Source organism: Micromys minutus (assembly GCF_963924665.1).
Source record: "Micromys minutus genome assembly, chromosome: 6".
Taxonomy (NCBI): Eukaryota; Metazoa; Chordata; class Mammalia; order Rodentia; family Muridae; genus Micromys; species Micromys minutus.
This window is the reverse complement of record NC_137975.1, coordinates 77,118,926-77,136,650: the sequence shown is the minus strand read 5'-3', so window position 1 is coordinate 77,136,650 and position 17,725 is coordinate 77,118,926. Positions and strand designations below refer to the sequence as shown.

General features: G+C 36.6%; 1 protein-coding gene across 1 annotated transcript; it reads right to left on the bottom strand.

Annotated features, from left to right (window-relative positions):
* Positions 1-576: 576 nt before the first annotated feature.
* On the bottom strand, positions 577-8,733 carry LOC308422080 (prolactin; the record flags this gene model as incomplete). Its single annotated transcript, XM_080918536.1, has 5 exons — positions 577-768; positions 2,213-2,392; positions 4,802-4,909; positions 6,728-6,897; positions 8,706-8,733. The coding sequence occupies 5 exons, from the start codon at positions 8,731-8,733 to the stop codon at positions 577-579; spliced, it is 678 nt and encodes a 225-aa protein (XP_080774662.1).
* Between the last annotated feature and the right edge of the window lie 8,992 nt (positions 8,734-17,725).

Genomic DNA, 17,725 nt, shown 5'->3' with positions numbered 1-17,725 from the left:
AAGTGATTAATGTAAAGACTGGAGACTCCCAAGGAAACCCAATGAAGCCAACTTCAAAAAGATATTTTAGAATAAAACCTCATTTTATCCCACCAATTTCAGATTGCTTAGCTGATAGTGTATTCTCTAGAGGCAACTCAGTTCCATCACACTTGGTTTACCCATTCCTATAATGGAAATTTTTCTCAAAGAAATGATCTGGGTTCTACCTTTTGGTTAAATAGATAGACTTGTTAATAATGACTTCTTCAATTTTGTAAATCTTGGCCTATATTAACTTTCTGATTTAAACTACCTTATATGCATTATTTGTAAGTCTAGAGCCTGCAAGTCATAGCAAAATTTGATGACATGGTGATAATGATTATGATGATGACAATATCTGCGAAATATTTTCAATTAAAGTAACAAAGGAAACATTTAACAGACAGCCTTTTCAGACATTTAAAATTTTTTTTTTATTGTTTCAGAAGAGACTAATTAAACACTCATGTACTGAAAGCTGTAATGCAGGTAGAAACTTTGAAGAAATCGACTTTAAGGACCGTCTGAGAAGTACATGGAATGAATGGGGGCTTAGCAGTTGTTTTGATGGACAATTTGGCACCTCAGAAACTTGAGGTAATTGTCAACCTTGTGGGAATCCCTGCGCAGGCACCGAATGTTGTTATAAAAAGCCAAGTCTTTGGATTCTTCATCAACTCCCTGCAGGGATGGAAGTTGTGACCAGACAAAGTAGATCTCATTTCCTTTAGCTTCAGGATAGGCCTAAACAGAAAACATAATTCCAATTCATATCTGAGAATTTTTCATCCTTATTTATTGTAATTGAGGGTTTCATATTTTGGGAAACAATGTAAAAATTTCTGCCAAACTCGTGAATATATATCTATACCTATATCTATATATATCTATATCTATATATATCTATATATCTATATATATAGATAGATATGTTGGGTAAAATAAGTTTATTAGCCATCTAAAATCTCAAACTAAAATATGTAGATATACTTCAGATTATGTACATGATCTGAGTTGAAGTTTCCACTTTGCCCGTGTATACAGAGTATTGAACAGGTCCTAAGCTTTTAAGTTGTCATGAAGATGCAGTGCCTGCTTTCTTACTTCAAGTGTTGATCTTGCTAACAACTTTGTATGTTCTTCTGATAGTGAATCATTTGTTGTCTTACTATTTTGAACTTAACTGTACATGTTTGAAACATTAACAATGAGGAGGAATATAACTGGTATGTTAATAAGTATTAAGTCAGAATGTAGACTCATAGGTTACTGCCTTCATGTTTTTATTTGTGATTGCATTTTTGCGTATGTGTGTTTTAATCATAAGTATACTGTTTCTTGAAAATTACAAAAATATAGCATGCATTTACATGTTTAACAAACAGCTAAACAGGAATAAAAAATTATCATCTCTATATTGTTATTTCTTTCAATGGGTAGCATTTTATTTACATGACTTTCACAAAACTACTCAGTTATTGATCTCACTAGCAATGGCAATTACACAAATGGAGAAATGAAAAATACTAATTTAATCTAAGTATGTATAATGAGATGGCTATATGAAATGCAATAACATTGGTTTTGATATAAGAGACTCAAGTCAAACAATGCTTAAGATAAACTACCTTACTCTATATGATAAATTAAAGTTCATTATAAAAATGTGCCATTTTTGAGACCATCTTGGGCAATAACTTTTCAGTCACTTATGGATAATGGTCAAAATCAACAGGAGGGATTCTAAACTAAATTTTATTATCATTTTCATTCTTCACATTTTAATTCTCTAGTGTATTCAGGGTACATATCAAACCAGAATTTCAATATATGTATCTATGTATGTCTGTATGTATTTGAGAAAACTTTATCTTGTCTATTTTATTGTCATCTTTCCTTTCATTATGAAATAGTTAACCCTCAGTGCCCAGGAAATAGCAAACCATTTGTGGATTTGGAAAAGCATCAAAAAGGTGACACTTGTCTAATAACACAGTTGAACTGCAAGATTTTGAAACACTAGATTCCACAGTAATTAGAGTTTTGTGCTTCCTTTATCAGAAGCCTACAAGGTAGAATGCCTAAACTTAGATCTCACAAAGAAGAGGATTTCAGGATTTGTTCCTCATTGTAGAGATCAACTTTCCCAAAAGTCAGAAAAGCAGTGAACTTTCAAAGAAATTCTCACCTGGCTAATTATCTTCTCAACGCCCTCAAGAAGTCGCTTTTTTTGTACCTCAATCTCTTTGGCTCTTGATATGATAGCATCAGGGGCTTCATGGATACTACCAACTCCAGTTATTAGTTGATACAGAGGGTCATTCCAGGAGTGCACCAAACTGAGGATCAGGTTCAGAAGAACGTCCGGCTAATCCACCATGTTGAACAATAATTAAAGCAAGTAAAATTCACCAGTGTTGGTTAAATGTCGGTTTTGTTCATAGAGTCTGAACAAAATATTCATTTTCATAACTAGGTGTTTATTAATATTGTTTCAGAAATGTTATAGAAAAGTCAGACAGCTATTATAGAAAAGTCAGACAACTATTAGTGTATAATTTGAAAGAATAAAACAAAAAATACCTTGTTTATATGACTACTCTTTCTGTATTTTTGTAGATGTGTGTTTGTGTGTGTGTGTGTGTGTGTGTGTGTGTGTGTGTGTGTGTGTTTGTGTGTGTGTACTTGTATGCATGGTTATTCTTTTGGAGACTAGAAAACAACTTTGGTATCATTGCTCATAAGCAGCCCACCTGTTTTATGAGACATGGTATCTCCCTAGCCTGGAAATTTTCCAGTAGGCTAGGATGAATGGCTAGACTGTGCTCACATTTCCTTTGCTGAGATTTTAAGTATGTACCCCAAGGGTTGGTTTTCTTTTGGTTTGGTTTTATTGTGGTTTGCTTTGTTTTTCTGATCTGAAAATATATACTTAACACTTCTCAGCTTTTTCACTGAGATCAATTTCAGAGCAAGAAATCCACCTGCTTCTGCCTACAGAATGCTAGGATACAAACCACCATATCTGGTACATTCATACTTAGTCTTTTAAAGTAAATTTTTGCCATTAAATTTAGACCCTCATACTTACCTTGAAATATTTAATTGACTTAAATATTCTTAGCCTTTAATTGACTATTTATCCTTTAAAATTATCTAATTCATTGTGTTTTGATTATTAACTTCTAGAATTCTACCATCAGCCTTCATGGTCTGGTCAGCTCCTTATATTCTTTGAATATTCATAACAAAGCAAAGCTTTGGTGGCCTCCATTTGGTATTATAACTCAGTGGGTTTCAAGAGGCCCTTGAGGGGATAAGCACCATCATTGTCAATGACTAGTGACCCAAATCATTTTCATGCTAGAGAATAAAATTGATCATTATATGAGTATGTTATTTTCACCTTGTAGAATGTTAAAAAAAAAAGATACTATAAAAAGTGTATGTAGACTGTTCTTCCCACACTGCGCATGACTTGATTTCCATCACCTCTAGAATCATGGCCCATAAGTTGGTATGTACAATTAAAGAAGAATGACACTACCTTGTGTTTACAAACAAGAATGACTGCGAATCATGTGCAGTTTTAATGCTCAAGTGGCTGTCTGCTCCCTCTCAGGACATACGTACATCTCATTGCTGGTTTGAAATGCTGTGCAGATGTCATTTATTTACTCAAGTGAAAATGGAAAAGATGAGGAGGGCAACTCAAAGAGGATGAAAATAAAAAACCACACAGTATTGAGGAGGAATGTAGCAGGGCAAAGAGTGATGATGACATAGCTTCCTGGGAACACCATAGCACATGCAGAAGAGTGAAATCGAGGTAAATGAAGCCACTGTTTGCCTACTATTATAGAAACAGGGGCAAATATAGTATCACATCTAAAGCCCATGTTCTTCAACTCAAAGGTGAAATGATAAGATATTGCAACATGGAATTATTGAAAGGATGATTTGCAGAAATGTCACTAGTGTATTTTGTGGATTTCCTATCAATAAAGTAGTGTTACCATCATATTTTCTCTTGCTCTTCAGCCTGTTATCTAAGTCTTTGTTCTATTAACATATAAAATTAATTAAAATAGCAGTAAGGTAGAACTGAGATGTAACAAGTTAAATAGAGAAAACATGCATATTTTAGAAATGTATACATATATAAATAATATAAATATAAAATTTTATATTAATATATAGAGAGAATATAGAATACAGAAATCTTTCTATATAATATATAGCATTTAAGTATATGTAAATTTATATGTTTGTATGTATGTACATATATTTACACATAAGGTGAAAAGTCTGGGAAGAATGCAGATGGAGGTAAGTAAGGAGGAGAACGACCAGGAGAACTTGGAAGCTAAGGAGTGATGTGCAGTGGTCAGTATTGGAGACTGCCAATGGAGGAGTTCCCAGAATGTACAACAAATACAACTAAGTTGGTATTTTTTACAGACGCATTTCTTACATATTTCCCACAAACATAAATGCCAATTTATCCATAACCATAGAATTCAGTTCAAAGTTTCTTACAGGATAACATGCAAAGTCATCTTCATAAACAATTTATGGCTCAGCTACAATGTTATTAAGTATTTCATATGTTTACCCATTCTGCAATGTGCATTTGTTTTGCAAAATCACTGTACCCCTTGCTTTCTGTCTTTGCAGGGGGGTTACTGTAGTGTCTTGGTGCTCTAATAGCATAGAGTGCACCAAAAGAAGTGAACTGCTTCAATTATGCCAAGAATAACATGGGGTAAGGACTCACAGGGACTTTCTGGGCTTGTTCCTTGTCTTCAGGAGTAGCCAGAGAAGAAGTGGGGCAGTCACTGAGGGCCTTGGCAATAAACTCACGGTCATGGACATACAGTTTATCCTAGAAATCATACAGAAATTCTGTTAATGAAGTCTGATAATTTAAAATGTATATAACTAGAATATTAATGCCTTTAATTGTATTTAACTTTAAATTACCATAACACATGAAATTAAGTGATTAAGTAATTCTTTCAACTTATTTCCCAGACAAGTCTGTATTTTTCTATTGTCTTGCTTGTCTATTTTATGAATTACTATTTGGAAAATAAATGCTAAAAATAACTAAAATATAAAAATATTTTATGTGTCATTTATCATCTTGCAGGTAAATGCCACAGCACATATTATTTTAGTTTACATATTTATTGTTCCCATAGTTTCAGACTCAGAAGATTCCCTCAAATAATCATTATAAACACTTTTGATTTAAGTATTTATTTTTGAATGAAAAATACTTTTAATTCAATTATTTCTGAATCTATGAACATGTCCAGGACAGAATTCTTCATAAATACTGAATATAAATGTGTAGGTTGTGACTAAGTGAACTGTAAAACACAAAGCATACATATTTGAAAAATGTTAAACGGTGAGCAATTAAAATAAAAAGTTACTTAATATATAAATTACAATTAATATTAGCTCATTTGAAAAACTTTCTAATTTTTTATTTATTTTTCTTTCATTGTTCATTTAGTGTATTGAACTTTACTTTCTTGATAATGTGGTTATTTTTGTTTTTGTTTAATTTATTTATTTATTTTTTCACTTCATATCTGACTGCAGTTTCTCTTTCCTCCTGTTCTCCCAGTTCTTCCTAAATTGCCCTCCCCATACACACTTCTTTCTTTCCCTTGAGGACAGGCTTCCCATGGTTATGAGCAGTCTTTTGCAGATCAAGTTGCAGTAAGACTAAGTAGAATTCCTCCTATTTCGACTAGATGAGGAGACACAGTTAGAGGGGAAAGTCTCACAGGCAGATAGCAGAATCAAAGACCACCCTTGTTCTTTTGTTAAAAACCCTCATGTCTACCAAGCTGCATAACTGTTACATATGTTGAGAGGACAAAAATCTGTCCCACGCATGCTCCCTGGTTGGCATGTGTACACAGAATTATAAACTAAAATTTAGAAAACTTCCAAAAATTTAGAAGAATTTCTAGGAAGATTGCAAAAGCAAATTATGACCAGACAATAATTGAAAGAGATGTTAGTAAGACATTATATATTCATATTTAATATCAGTAATGAACCACTTTCAGGATCCCCACTGATGTACTGAAGTTCTCCGTGACCAAATGCCTTGTGGATTGACTCAGAGAAATCAGGTAGGTCCTCTGAAAGGTCTGTATGAACAAGAGAGGACCTTTCTCTCTTTCTTAAACAGGGTTTCTACTTTAATTGAAACCATGCTCAGAAAGTTTTAACAAATGGCTCTGAAAATTTGGAGCTTTCAGAACACTGATTTTTTTTTCTATCCCCACCACCCCATGACTTCAGTTTAGGTTAATTCTAGCCCATCCAGAGTTCATTCCTTCCACAATGTGCCCTTCACTGGGCATTTACAGAGAACTACATAAAAAAGTCCCCAAACGCCTGGACCCACACAAGCCTATGAAGACTTCTGCCATTGATTGAGGGTTTCACGCCTCAAGTTTACATTTAAAAACATGATATTCAACACATTGAAGGTCGTTTCACTTTTGCAAATCTGTAAGATTTTATGAAACTGTCCTATTCTTCTTGTTTCAATTTTTACAAGCCGGATTTTTTTTTCCCATGTAGTGTTTGAACTTTAAATCGTTGTTTGAAATGCAGCAAGATTGTTGCAAAGAGATTCTTTCCAAAAGATGCCAGAAATGAGTAAAGTACTTACGAATTCAAGGAACAGGTCTGAGTATAGGATATAGATATAGTGGGAAAGCATCACCGCACGGTCAAAAAGCTCCCGGATATTTGTATGGCAGTCGGCACCGGGACACGTTGGCAGGGGCTGCACATTTTGGCAGAACAACAGGTTTGACATCAGCAGCAGGAGGAGTCTCCCTGCTAAAGAAACTCAGGAATCAGTGTGTGATGATCTACTCAGCTGAAGGGAACCCTTACCTGTACCCAGAAGCTAATAGGTATGCTTGATTTGTATTTAAGGAAGAATCAACTTCCTAGGTGATATGTTTACCCAGTATTAACATTTTCACAGATATGTGGTGTGAGGAAGGTAGCTTTTGTCATTTTAGACTTTTCTCAGAAGTGCTTGTTCATTTTGCAAACATTCTGTGTATGAATTAATCTGAGCTAGTGTATTAAGTTATTGTCTTAAGGCAATGTCATATCATGGAAGTTTCTTTTGATCTTGAGTAATCACATTCTTTAATTTATTTAGGTTTATTTGTTTATTATATTTAAAGAACTTTCTTCAGACTCACCAAATCAGATCTCATTAAAGATGGTTATGAGCCACCATGTGGTTGCTGGGATTTGAACTCAGGACCTCTGAAAGAGCAGTTAGTGCTCTCAGCCCCTGAGCTCTCCAGCCTGAGTCGTTACATTCTCTAAGAATTTTCAATTCTTAATGCAACATTAACCACAAAATCACTATACAGCATTATTAAAGTAGCTCAGTAGCTGAAAACATAAAATGCTATGGTGATATAGTTGTTGAAAAATACTTCTAATTTTTCCAAAACATATTTAAAATATATTTATGTAATATAATTATGCTTTCCAGATAACAGTATCGTACCAGTCACTTCCATAATTCATAAATAGATAAACATCATCTATCTCTGAGTATGTTTATCATCTGAGATGTTTGCAGTGTAAAATGAGATAAAAATCATAAAGAGCTTTCTTAATCATGTCCCAAATAGCTTTTATGTTGCTATTAATTCTTTTTTTTCCCAAATGTCACCAAAAAAGTAAAGACAATTTGTTCATACTAGCCTCTTTATTTTCCCCCTTATTGAAATGTCTCTTCGTTGCGAACAAATTCTCAGGTCAGTGTAAACCAGGCTCCTGATATCAGTATGTACATCATGCATGAAGGTTTAATCAGATTCATTAGAACTAACCAACTCATAATGAGACCTGGCGACAAGAAAAATGGATTGGGCTTTCTTCTAGAATAGTGACAGGTAGACACAAGTTCCCTCTTGTCTGTGTCAGTCCAGGTTCCCAGTCTCAGCAGCACCAACTTTGTGATCTGGATTGCTTCTTATTTTCAGGCTCAGTGTGCAGTAGTGGGTGTTTCAGAGCACCCATGATTTCTCCCCATTGGCGTCCAGGATGAGCCTCCTTTTTCCTTTCTTACTTTTATTATGCTATCACTATAACCTCTAGATATCTCTAGATGCCTCCCATCTCTGAAAGAAGAATATCTCCCCTACTAGAGATCCACTGATATAATTCTTTGTTTTACTTAAGTTTGAATGATCTCTAAGTCATAGAAAAGGCTATTACTCTAAATGCCATTGTTAACTCATAGGCAACTACATTTCTGAGACTGACCTCAGTGTGAGTAGTATTAGCTGGAATGCAATGTGAGTTTCCCATGATGCTCCTATATCGTTCTGTGGAATAGCAACAACCCCATCACCCAGTTGCTCTGAACCCAATTATCTTTTTGATATCCTTATCTGCTGATATGAATAAGGAACGAAGTTAATTTGGACAGCACCATAGCTGTCTTGGGTCCATATTGGTATTTCTTGTCATGCCATGCCTGGAGAAAGACAATTATTCCCCATGCCCTTCTAAAGTTGAAACTTCCATTAGGTAAAATTTGAGAGTAGACATCTCCCTGCCACACCAGAAATACTGAGAAAACCACTTATTCACTGAGCTGCAGCACATACCTTTCCGGGCTGACCGCTGGCTACTCATGGCGGTGACTGCTGGGAACACAATTCACCAGGAAGTCCTGAGAGAACCACAGCTTTTGCATCTGCAGACATTGTGTTTATAAACCTTTGACATCTTCATGAATATATATAATCAGGCATCCTCTTCCCCTCCCAATTTCCGTCATTAACATAGCCCCCTTAATTTTAAACATCAAATGGTATTTTATTTCTTATTCATATTCAGGAAGACATAGTGGCCAGAAATGAAGGATTTTGATTAATTAGAGCAGAAGGAAATGAGAGAAACGCTGATGCTGAGATCTTGAGTCAAGTTTGAAATATAGAATATATAAAACATATAGAAGGCAATTGATTTAAAATTTACCCTCATTTCTTCTCAGAATCTGCAATGTGTACCAAGACTTTTAACACGGGAAATACCTTCTCAAACATTACTGGTTTTAAATTTTTCATTCAAGGTTATTGGGTAAATTAAAAGCTCCAAAATGTTTACACTGATTACCAAGGCATGTGGCTATAACTTGAAAATGTAAGAATTCTCACACTTTTAATCTCTTTAGATGGTCTTTGTTTTGTCTTTTTTTTTTTTTAAGTGGCAAGCGGGGACAGAACTAAAGGAGCTGAAGGGATTTGCAACCCCATAGAAAGAACAACAATATCAAGACCACCCCAGAGCTCCCAGGGATTAAACCAGCAACCAAGGAATGCACACAGAAAGACTTATGGCTCCAGATGCATATGTAGAAGAGGATGGACTTATCTGGCATCAGTAGGCGGGAAGATTCTTGGTCTTGTGAAGGCTTGATTCCTCAGGGAAGAAGTATTCTAGGGCTGTGAGAATGGGAGAACCCTCATAGAAGCAGGAGTAGGGGTCGGATAGAGGCTTTTAGAGAGGAAACTGGGTAACGGTATAACATGTGAAATGGAAATAAATAAAATAACTAATAATTTTTTTAAAACATGGCATGTCCATCAACAAGTTTGTTTATATTATGGAATTCTATATGTTTATCTCTTGGCTTTAGTATGTAATATTGCATTTTTATCCTCAACACAAATATTAAAAAACAGAGTCTGAGAGAGACTAAATACAGAAACAGCAAACATTCTTTTATAATGAAATTAAATTCTGGGAGGATTTTTGCTTGAAGAACTGTGGGAAAACACATAAAGACAAACAAATGCCAGTTAAAATTCATAAATATCCACCCTTTCCCAAGGATAACCACATATCATCCATTCATTACATAGTTTATTTGGGGAAAGAGGACAGTCATTTTTAGAGCATATTATACTAACATGCACACACACACACACACACACACACACACACACACACACACTGACTCACATGCACACACACATTGACACACACACATTGACACACACACACACACACATTTGACACACACACACATTGATACAAACACACACACACACACATTCACGTAGATGCAAGTGCAGAGTCCAATCAGTAATAATTCTAACCATTTATCTCAAGTGACCTGGAGGATAAAGGTAGATAAATTGTAATGACCTCTTAATGTACCTGCCTCTTCTGACCCCAAGGCACTCTAGGACAAAGTGACAAAGATGAATTTTTTCATACACTCCAAAGTCCCACTCATCTTTTAGAGATTTTCTAAATGATATCATTATAGTGAATAATAATAAAGTTGCTGATGAGTTTTTTTAATTTGTGGACTCATTTATCTGAAACAGCTTGTGACCTTAATTTTGGCTTTACTGTTTCTGAATATGGACAAATGATTGTCCTGTTTTTGTTTCTGTTTTTTGAATCATGTCTTTTTTTTTTTTTTTTTTTTTTTTTTTTTTTTTTTTTTTTTTTTTTTTGTCTTCAAAACAAGATTTATTTTTTTTTAACATGAAAATACATGGAAAATACATTGGTCTCTTATCTGTTACAAATAAGACTCAAATCATTAATCATAACAAGAAGTGTTTCTTGAGATATTTCCATCTACACCAAAGACTAACAGCTTATTATTTTTTTTAAAGATTTTAAACATTTTTTGTTTAAAATTATACATTTTTGTCAGTACTGTTTTTTCAGACATTAAAATAAATTTTACATAAAACCATGTGAATATGTTTTTTAGTCAGTACTTGATTTTTTTCAAGGGCTTGACAGTATGCATTGAAAACGTACTAGTTGCAATAAGCGTAAAGTACATGCAAAACAAAACGCAACATGGAAATAGTCAAAGTCTTCTTGTTTTGTGAATATATGTATACTTTTTGTTTTCTTTATTTCTTGGACTTCATACAGTCTGTGAGTTGTTTCTGGGGGAGTGCAAGCCTCTGGGGTTAGCATCCCACTATCAGTGACTGCATATTATGTCTGTTCTTTTGTGACTGGGTTATCTCACTCAGGATGATCTTCTCTAGATGCAGCCATTTTCTTAAGAATTTGGTTAAGTCATTGTTTCTGGTGGCTGAGTAGTATTCCATTGTGTATATGTACCACAATTTTTGTATCCATTCGTCTTCTGAAGGACATCTGGGTTCCTTCCAGCTTCTGGCTATTATAAATAGAGCCGCTATGAACATTGTGGTGCATATATCTTTGTTGTGTATTAAAGTGTCTCTGGGGTATATGCCCAGAAGTGGAATAGCTGGGTCTTCAGGTAGTACTATATCCAATTTTCTGAGGTATCGCCAGACAGATTTCAAGAGTGGTTGTATTAGCTTGCAACCCCACCAACAGTGAAGAAGTGTTCCTATTTCTCCGCAGCCTCGCCAGCATCTGCTGTCATCTGAGTTTTGGATCTTGGCCAATCTGACTGGTGTGAGGTGGAATCTTAGGGTTGTTTTGATTTGCATTTCCCTGATGGCTAAGGATGTCGAGCACTTCCTCAGATGTTTCTCGGCCATTCGCTGTTCCTCAACTGAAAATGATTTGTTTAGCTCTGTACCCCATTTTTTAATAGGGTTATTTGATTCTCTGGTGTCTAGCTTTTTGAGTTCCTTATACACCTTGGATATTAGGCCTCTGTCTGATGTGGTGTTGGTAAAGATCTTTTCCCATTCTGTTGGTTGCCGTTTTGTTTTCTTGACGATGTCCTTAGCCTTACAGAAACTTTGCAATCTCATTAAGTCCCATTTGTTAATCTTTGACCTTAGAGCTTGAGCCATTGGTGTTTTGTTCAGGAAATTTTCTCCTGTGCCTATATGTTCTAAGGTTTTCCCTACTTTCTCATCTAATAGTTCCAGTGTATCTGGTTTAATGTGGAGATCTTTAATCCACTTACACTTGAGCTTTGTACAAGGAGATAAGAACGGGTCTATTTTCATTCTTTTGCATGTTGAGTGCCAGTTGGACCAGCACCATTTGTTGAATAGGCTGTCCTTTTTCCATTGAATGTTTACTGCTCCTTTGTCAAAAATCAGGTGACCATATACATGAGGGCTCATTTCTGGATCTTCTATTCTATTCCATTGATCCACTTGCCTATTTCTGTACCAGTACCATGCAGTTTTCAGCACAATTGCCTTGTAATATAGCTTGAGGTCAGGGATAGTGATTCCCGCAGATGTTTTTTTGTTGTTGAGGATGGATTTCGCTATTCTAGGTCTTTTGTTATTTCATATGAAATTGCACATTGATCTTTCCAATTCCATGAAGAACTGGGTTGGAATTTTGATGGGGATTGCATTGAATCTGTAGATTGCTTTTGGTAGGATGGCCATTTTTAAGATGTTGATCTTTCCAATCCATGAGCATGGGAGATCTTTCCATTTTCTGAGATCCTCCTCAATTTCTTTCTTTAGAGGTTTGAAGTTCTTGTCATACAGGTCCTTCACTTACTTAGTTAGAGTCACACCAAGTTTTTGTAACTATTGTGAAGGGTACTTTTCCCTAATTTCTTTCTCCACATGTTTGTCCTTTGAGTATAGGAAGGCTACTGATTTGTTTGAGTTAATTTTGTATCCGGCCACTTTGCTGAACTTGTTTATCAGCTGTAGGAGTTCTCTGGTGGAATTTTTGGGGTCACTCAAGTACACTATCATGTCATCGGCAAAGAGTGATGTTTTTATCTCTTCCTTTCCGATTTGTATCCCCTTGATCTCCTTTTGCTGTCTAATTGCTCCAGCCAGGACTTCCAGTACTATGTTGAATAGGTAGGGAGAGAGTGGGCAGCCTTGTCGAGTCCCTGATTTTAGTAGGATTGCTTCAAGTTTCTCGCCATTAAGTTTGATGTTGGCTGTTGGTTTGCTGTATATTGCTTTTATTATGTTTAAATATGGGCCTTGGATTCCTGTTCTTTCCAGGACTTTTAACATGAAGGGGTGTTGGATTTTGTCGAATGCTTTCTCAGCATCTAGTGAGATGACATTGTGATTTTGGCCTTTAAATTTGTTTATATGGTGGATTACATTGATGGATTTCCTTATGTTAAACCATCCCTGCATCTCAGGGATGAAGCCTACTTGGTCATGGTGAATGATGGTTTTGATGTGTTCTTGGATTCGGTTTGCAAGGATTTTGTTGAGTATTTTTGCATCAATGTTCATAAGTGAGATTGGTCTGAAGTTCTCTTTCCTTGTAGGGTCTTTGTGTGGCTTAGGTACGAGGGTTATTGTAGCCTCAAAAAATGAGTTGGGTAATATTCCATCTGATTCTATCTTTTGGAATAGCTTGGCGAATATTGGTGTTATATCCCCAATAAATGTCTGATAAAATTCTGCACTGAACCCGTCTGGACCTGGGCTTTTATGGTTGGGAGGCTTTTGATGACTTCTTCTATTTCTTTAGGTGTTATAGGGTTATTTAGATGGTTTACTTGGTCCTGGTTAAACTTTGGGACCTTGTATCTGTCTAGGAATTCGTCCATTTCCTCCAGATTTTCCAATTTTGTGGAGTATAAGTTTTTGTAGTAGGATCTGATGATTTCTTGAATTTCCTTAGTTTCAGTTGTTATGTTACCACTTTCCTTTCTGATTTTGTTAATTTGGATACTCTCTCTTTGCTCTTTAGTTAGTCTGGCTAGGGGTTTATCAATCTTGTTGATTTTCTCAAAGAACCAACTCTTTGTTTTGTTGATTTTTTCAATAAGTTTTTTTTGTTTCTATTTGGTCTATTTCTGCCCTAATTTTGATTATTTCTTGCCGTCTACTCTTTTTGGGTATATCTGCTTCCTTTTGTTCTAGTGCTTTTAGCTGTGCTGTCAGGTTGCTGATGTGAGCTCTCTCCAGTTTCTTCTTGGAAGCACTTAGGGCAATGAGTTTTCCTCTTAATACTGCTTTCATTGCATCCCATAGGTTTGGGTATGTTGTGTTTTTGTTTTCGTTGAATTCTAGAAAATCCTTAATTTCTTTCTTTATTTCTTCTTTGACCCTGCTATCCTTTAACAGAGTGTTGTTTAGTTTCCATGTGTATGTGGGCATTTTGTTGTCTTTGTTGTTGTTAAAGACCAGCCGTAGACCATGGTGATCTGAGAGGATGCATGGGAGTATTTCAATCTTCTTATATCGATGAAGGCTCGTTCTGTGTCCAATTATGTGGTCAATTTTCGAGAAGGTGCCATGGGGTGGTGAGAAGAAGGTGTATTCTTTTACTTTAGGATAGTATGTTCTGTATATATCTATTAATTCTAGTTGGTTCAAAGTCTCTGCTAGTTTTGCAGTGTCCTTGTTCAGTTTCTGTTTCGCTGATCTGTCCATTGGTGAGAGTGGGGTGTTAAAGTCTCCCACTATTATTGTGTGGGGTGAAATGTATTTTTTGAGCTTTAGTAGAGTTTCTTTTATGAATGTGGGTGATTTTTTATTTGGAGCATATATGTTAAGGATTGAGAGTTCCTCCTGACAGATTTCCCCGGTAATGAGTAAAAAATGTCCTTCTTTATCTTTTTTGATAACTTTTGGTTGGAAATTTACTTTATTCGATATTAGAATAGCCACTCCAGCTTGCTTCTTGGAGCTGTTTGCTTGGAAGTTTTTTTCCACCCTTTTACTCTGAGATAGTGTTTGTCTCTGTCTCTGAGATGAGTTTCCTATATGCAGCAAAAGGCTGGATTTTGTTTATGTATCCAGTCTGATAGTCTATGTCTCTTTATTGGGGAGTTGAGACCATTTATGTTAATAGATATCAAGGAATAATTGTTTCTGTTTCCTGCCATTTTTGCTTTTTTGGGTTGAGTTGTGTCTGTGTTTTTTTCTTTAGTTTTCTTGTTTAGGAGTTTTCTTGTTTTTACTAGGCTGTATTTTCCCTCCTTGTATTGGGTTTTCCTCCTATAATTCGTTGTAGTGCTGGGTTTGTGGTCAGATATTGTGTGAATTTTGATTTGTCTTGAAATATCTTTGTCTCTCCATTGATGGTGATTGATAGTTTTTCTGGGTATAGCAGCTTGGGCTGGCACTTGTGCTCTCTTAAGGAGTGCATGATGTCTGTCCAGGCTCTTCTAGCTTTCATAGTCTCTGCTGAGAAATCGGGTGTGAGTCTGATTGGTCTCCCTTTATATGTGACCTGACCTTTTTCTTTTACTGCTTTTAGTATTCTTTCTTTACTTTGGGCACTTGATGTTTTTACTATTATGTGTCGGGAGGTATTTCTTTTCTGGTCCAACCTATTTGGAGTTCTGAAGGCTTCTTTTATGCTCGTGGTCATCTCATTCTTGAGGGTAGGGAAGTTTTCTTCTATGATTTTGTTGAAGATATTTACTGTGCCTCTTAGTTGATACTCTTCTCCCTCTTCTATTCCTATTATCCTTAGGTTCGGTCTTCTCATTGTGTCTTGGATTTCCTGGACATTTTGGGTTAGGAGCTTTTTGTTTTTTGCATCTTCTCTGGCTGTTTTGTCTATGTTTGCAATGTTGTCTTCTGCCCCTGAGATTCTCTCCTCGATCTCTTGTAATCTGTTGGAAATGCTTGCTTCTGTGACTCCTGATTTCTTTTTTTTTGGTGTTCTGACTCTAGGGATATCTTTTTTAGCGCTTTCTTTATTGTGTCAATTTCTGTTTTAATTTCCCTCTTCCATTCCTTTATTTCTTTGGTTCTGTTTTCGTCTCGTTCTTTGAGTTCTTTGAGTGTTTTTCTTGTTTCTTCTTTAAAAGCTTCTGAATCTTTTTGCTTTTCCTCCCTTTCTTGTTTAAGTAACTCTATCAGCGTCTTGAGGCATGTTTTCAGGTCTGTGTCTTCTTTCTCTGGAGTGTTTGGAATTCCTATGTTTGCTACTATCGGAGAGCTGGGTTCTGGTGTTGCTAGATTGTCTTGGTTTCCTTGGCATATACTCTTTCTCTTTCCTCTTGCCATTTTGTTGTCAGTGATATGTTCTTGCCTTTCCCTTGTATGTGGTCTGTGTCCCTGGTACACTTTCCGTGTGCACTCCTCAGAGATCTCTCTACTCCCCAGCAGCCCAGGTTCCGGGTGGCAGCTGGGACAGGCTCTGCTCTGCGTCCTGAAGTCGCCCCCGGGTGGGAACAGACGTTCCTAAGATCTGTTCCTGGTCACAGTAGCTCAGCCTGTACGAGCCGCCTTTCCGGCTGGTGGTTGGGCCAGGCTCTGCTCTGCGTCCTGAAGTCCTCTCCGGGTGGAAACAGAAGTTCCTAAGATCTGTTCCCGGTCACTGGATCGGGGAGGACAGGGCAGGTCAGGGCAGGGGGTGCCCTTTCTGTGTGCATTCCGCAGAGATCCCTCTGCTCCCCTGCAGCCTAGGTCTCCCACTCACCAGTTGCTCAGCCTGTACAAGCCGTCTTTCTGGCTGGTGGTTGGGCCAGGCTCTGCTCTGCGTCCTGAAGTCCTCTCCAGGTGGGAACAGAAGTTCCTAAGATCTGTTCCAGGTCACAGTAGCTCAGCCTGTACGAGCCGCCTTTCCGGCTGGTGGTTGGGCCATTGAATCATGTCTTATTGTATGTTTTTTCCTTCTTCTAAGAGATTTTTAAAATATGTTGCTACTTGCGCGCTTATTTATGTGTGTGTCTACAGGTTCTCCCTTCCATTTGTTGGGCATTTTGGCTAATCTCATTCCTGTTGGGCCCTGGGAGACTCTTGCTAGCCTGGCATCTTGGACTTTCTGGTTGCTACCCCAAGATCCCCATCCCTCATTGCTACACATCTCTGTTCAAACTGCTGACCCTCTGTATAGCATCCCTCAGTCCACCTATAACTGATTCTGCCCCCCCCATTTCCCTTCCATCCTCATTTCTTCTTCCCAAGTCTCTAGCAAATTCTACCTCCAGTGAGTAATCTGTTCCTCCTTCTAAGAAGGACTGAAGCATCCATATTTTGATCTTCCTTCTTGAGCTTCATATGGTCTATGAATAATATCATGGGTATTTCTAGCTTGTGGGCTAATATCCACTTATCAGTGAGTGCATATCATGTGTGTTTTGTGAATGGTTTACCTTATTCATGATGACATTTTATAATTCCATCCATTTGCCTAAGAATTTCATGTAGTCATTGGTTTTAATAACTGAGTAGTACTCCATTGTGTAAATGTACCCCATTATCTGTATCCATTCCTCTGTTGAAGAACATCTGAGTTCGTTCCAGATTCTGTTGATTTATATTGCTATACATACATATATATATATATATATATATATATATATATATATATATATATATATATATATATATTACTGAAATTATTTAGTGTTGCTTTTATATATGAATTTAGGACTAACTACTTGCCATTCAATAACGTCTTAGAGAGCTCATTTCTGAAAAACATTTGATTCTCTGTTTCTCTCTTTCTGCCTCTCCCTGCCTCTCTTTGTGAGCTCTTTCTGAATAAAACTACGATTAATTCTCTCCCAATGCCTTTCCCTCTCTCCCTCTCTTTCTCTCCCTCTCCCTCCCTCCCCTTCTACCCCCGCCTTTCTCCTGTGCACACCATTATTTGCTTCTAGTATTTTCATCTAGAAGTGAGTTTTTTGTGAGATTTTCCTCTTTCACATGAGCATGTAAACTAGTCATGTTCTTACAAAGACATTGCTTAGAAAATCCTATTTTTGTGACTTTATAGATGCAGCCTCCCTGCCACATAT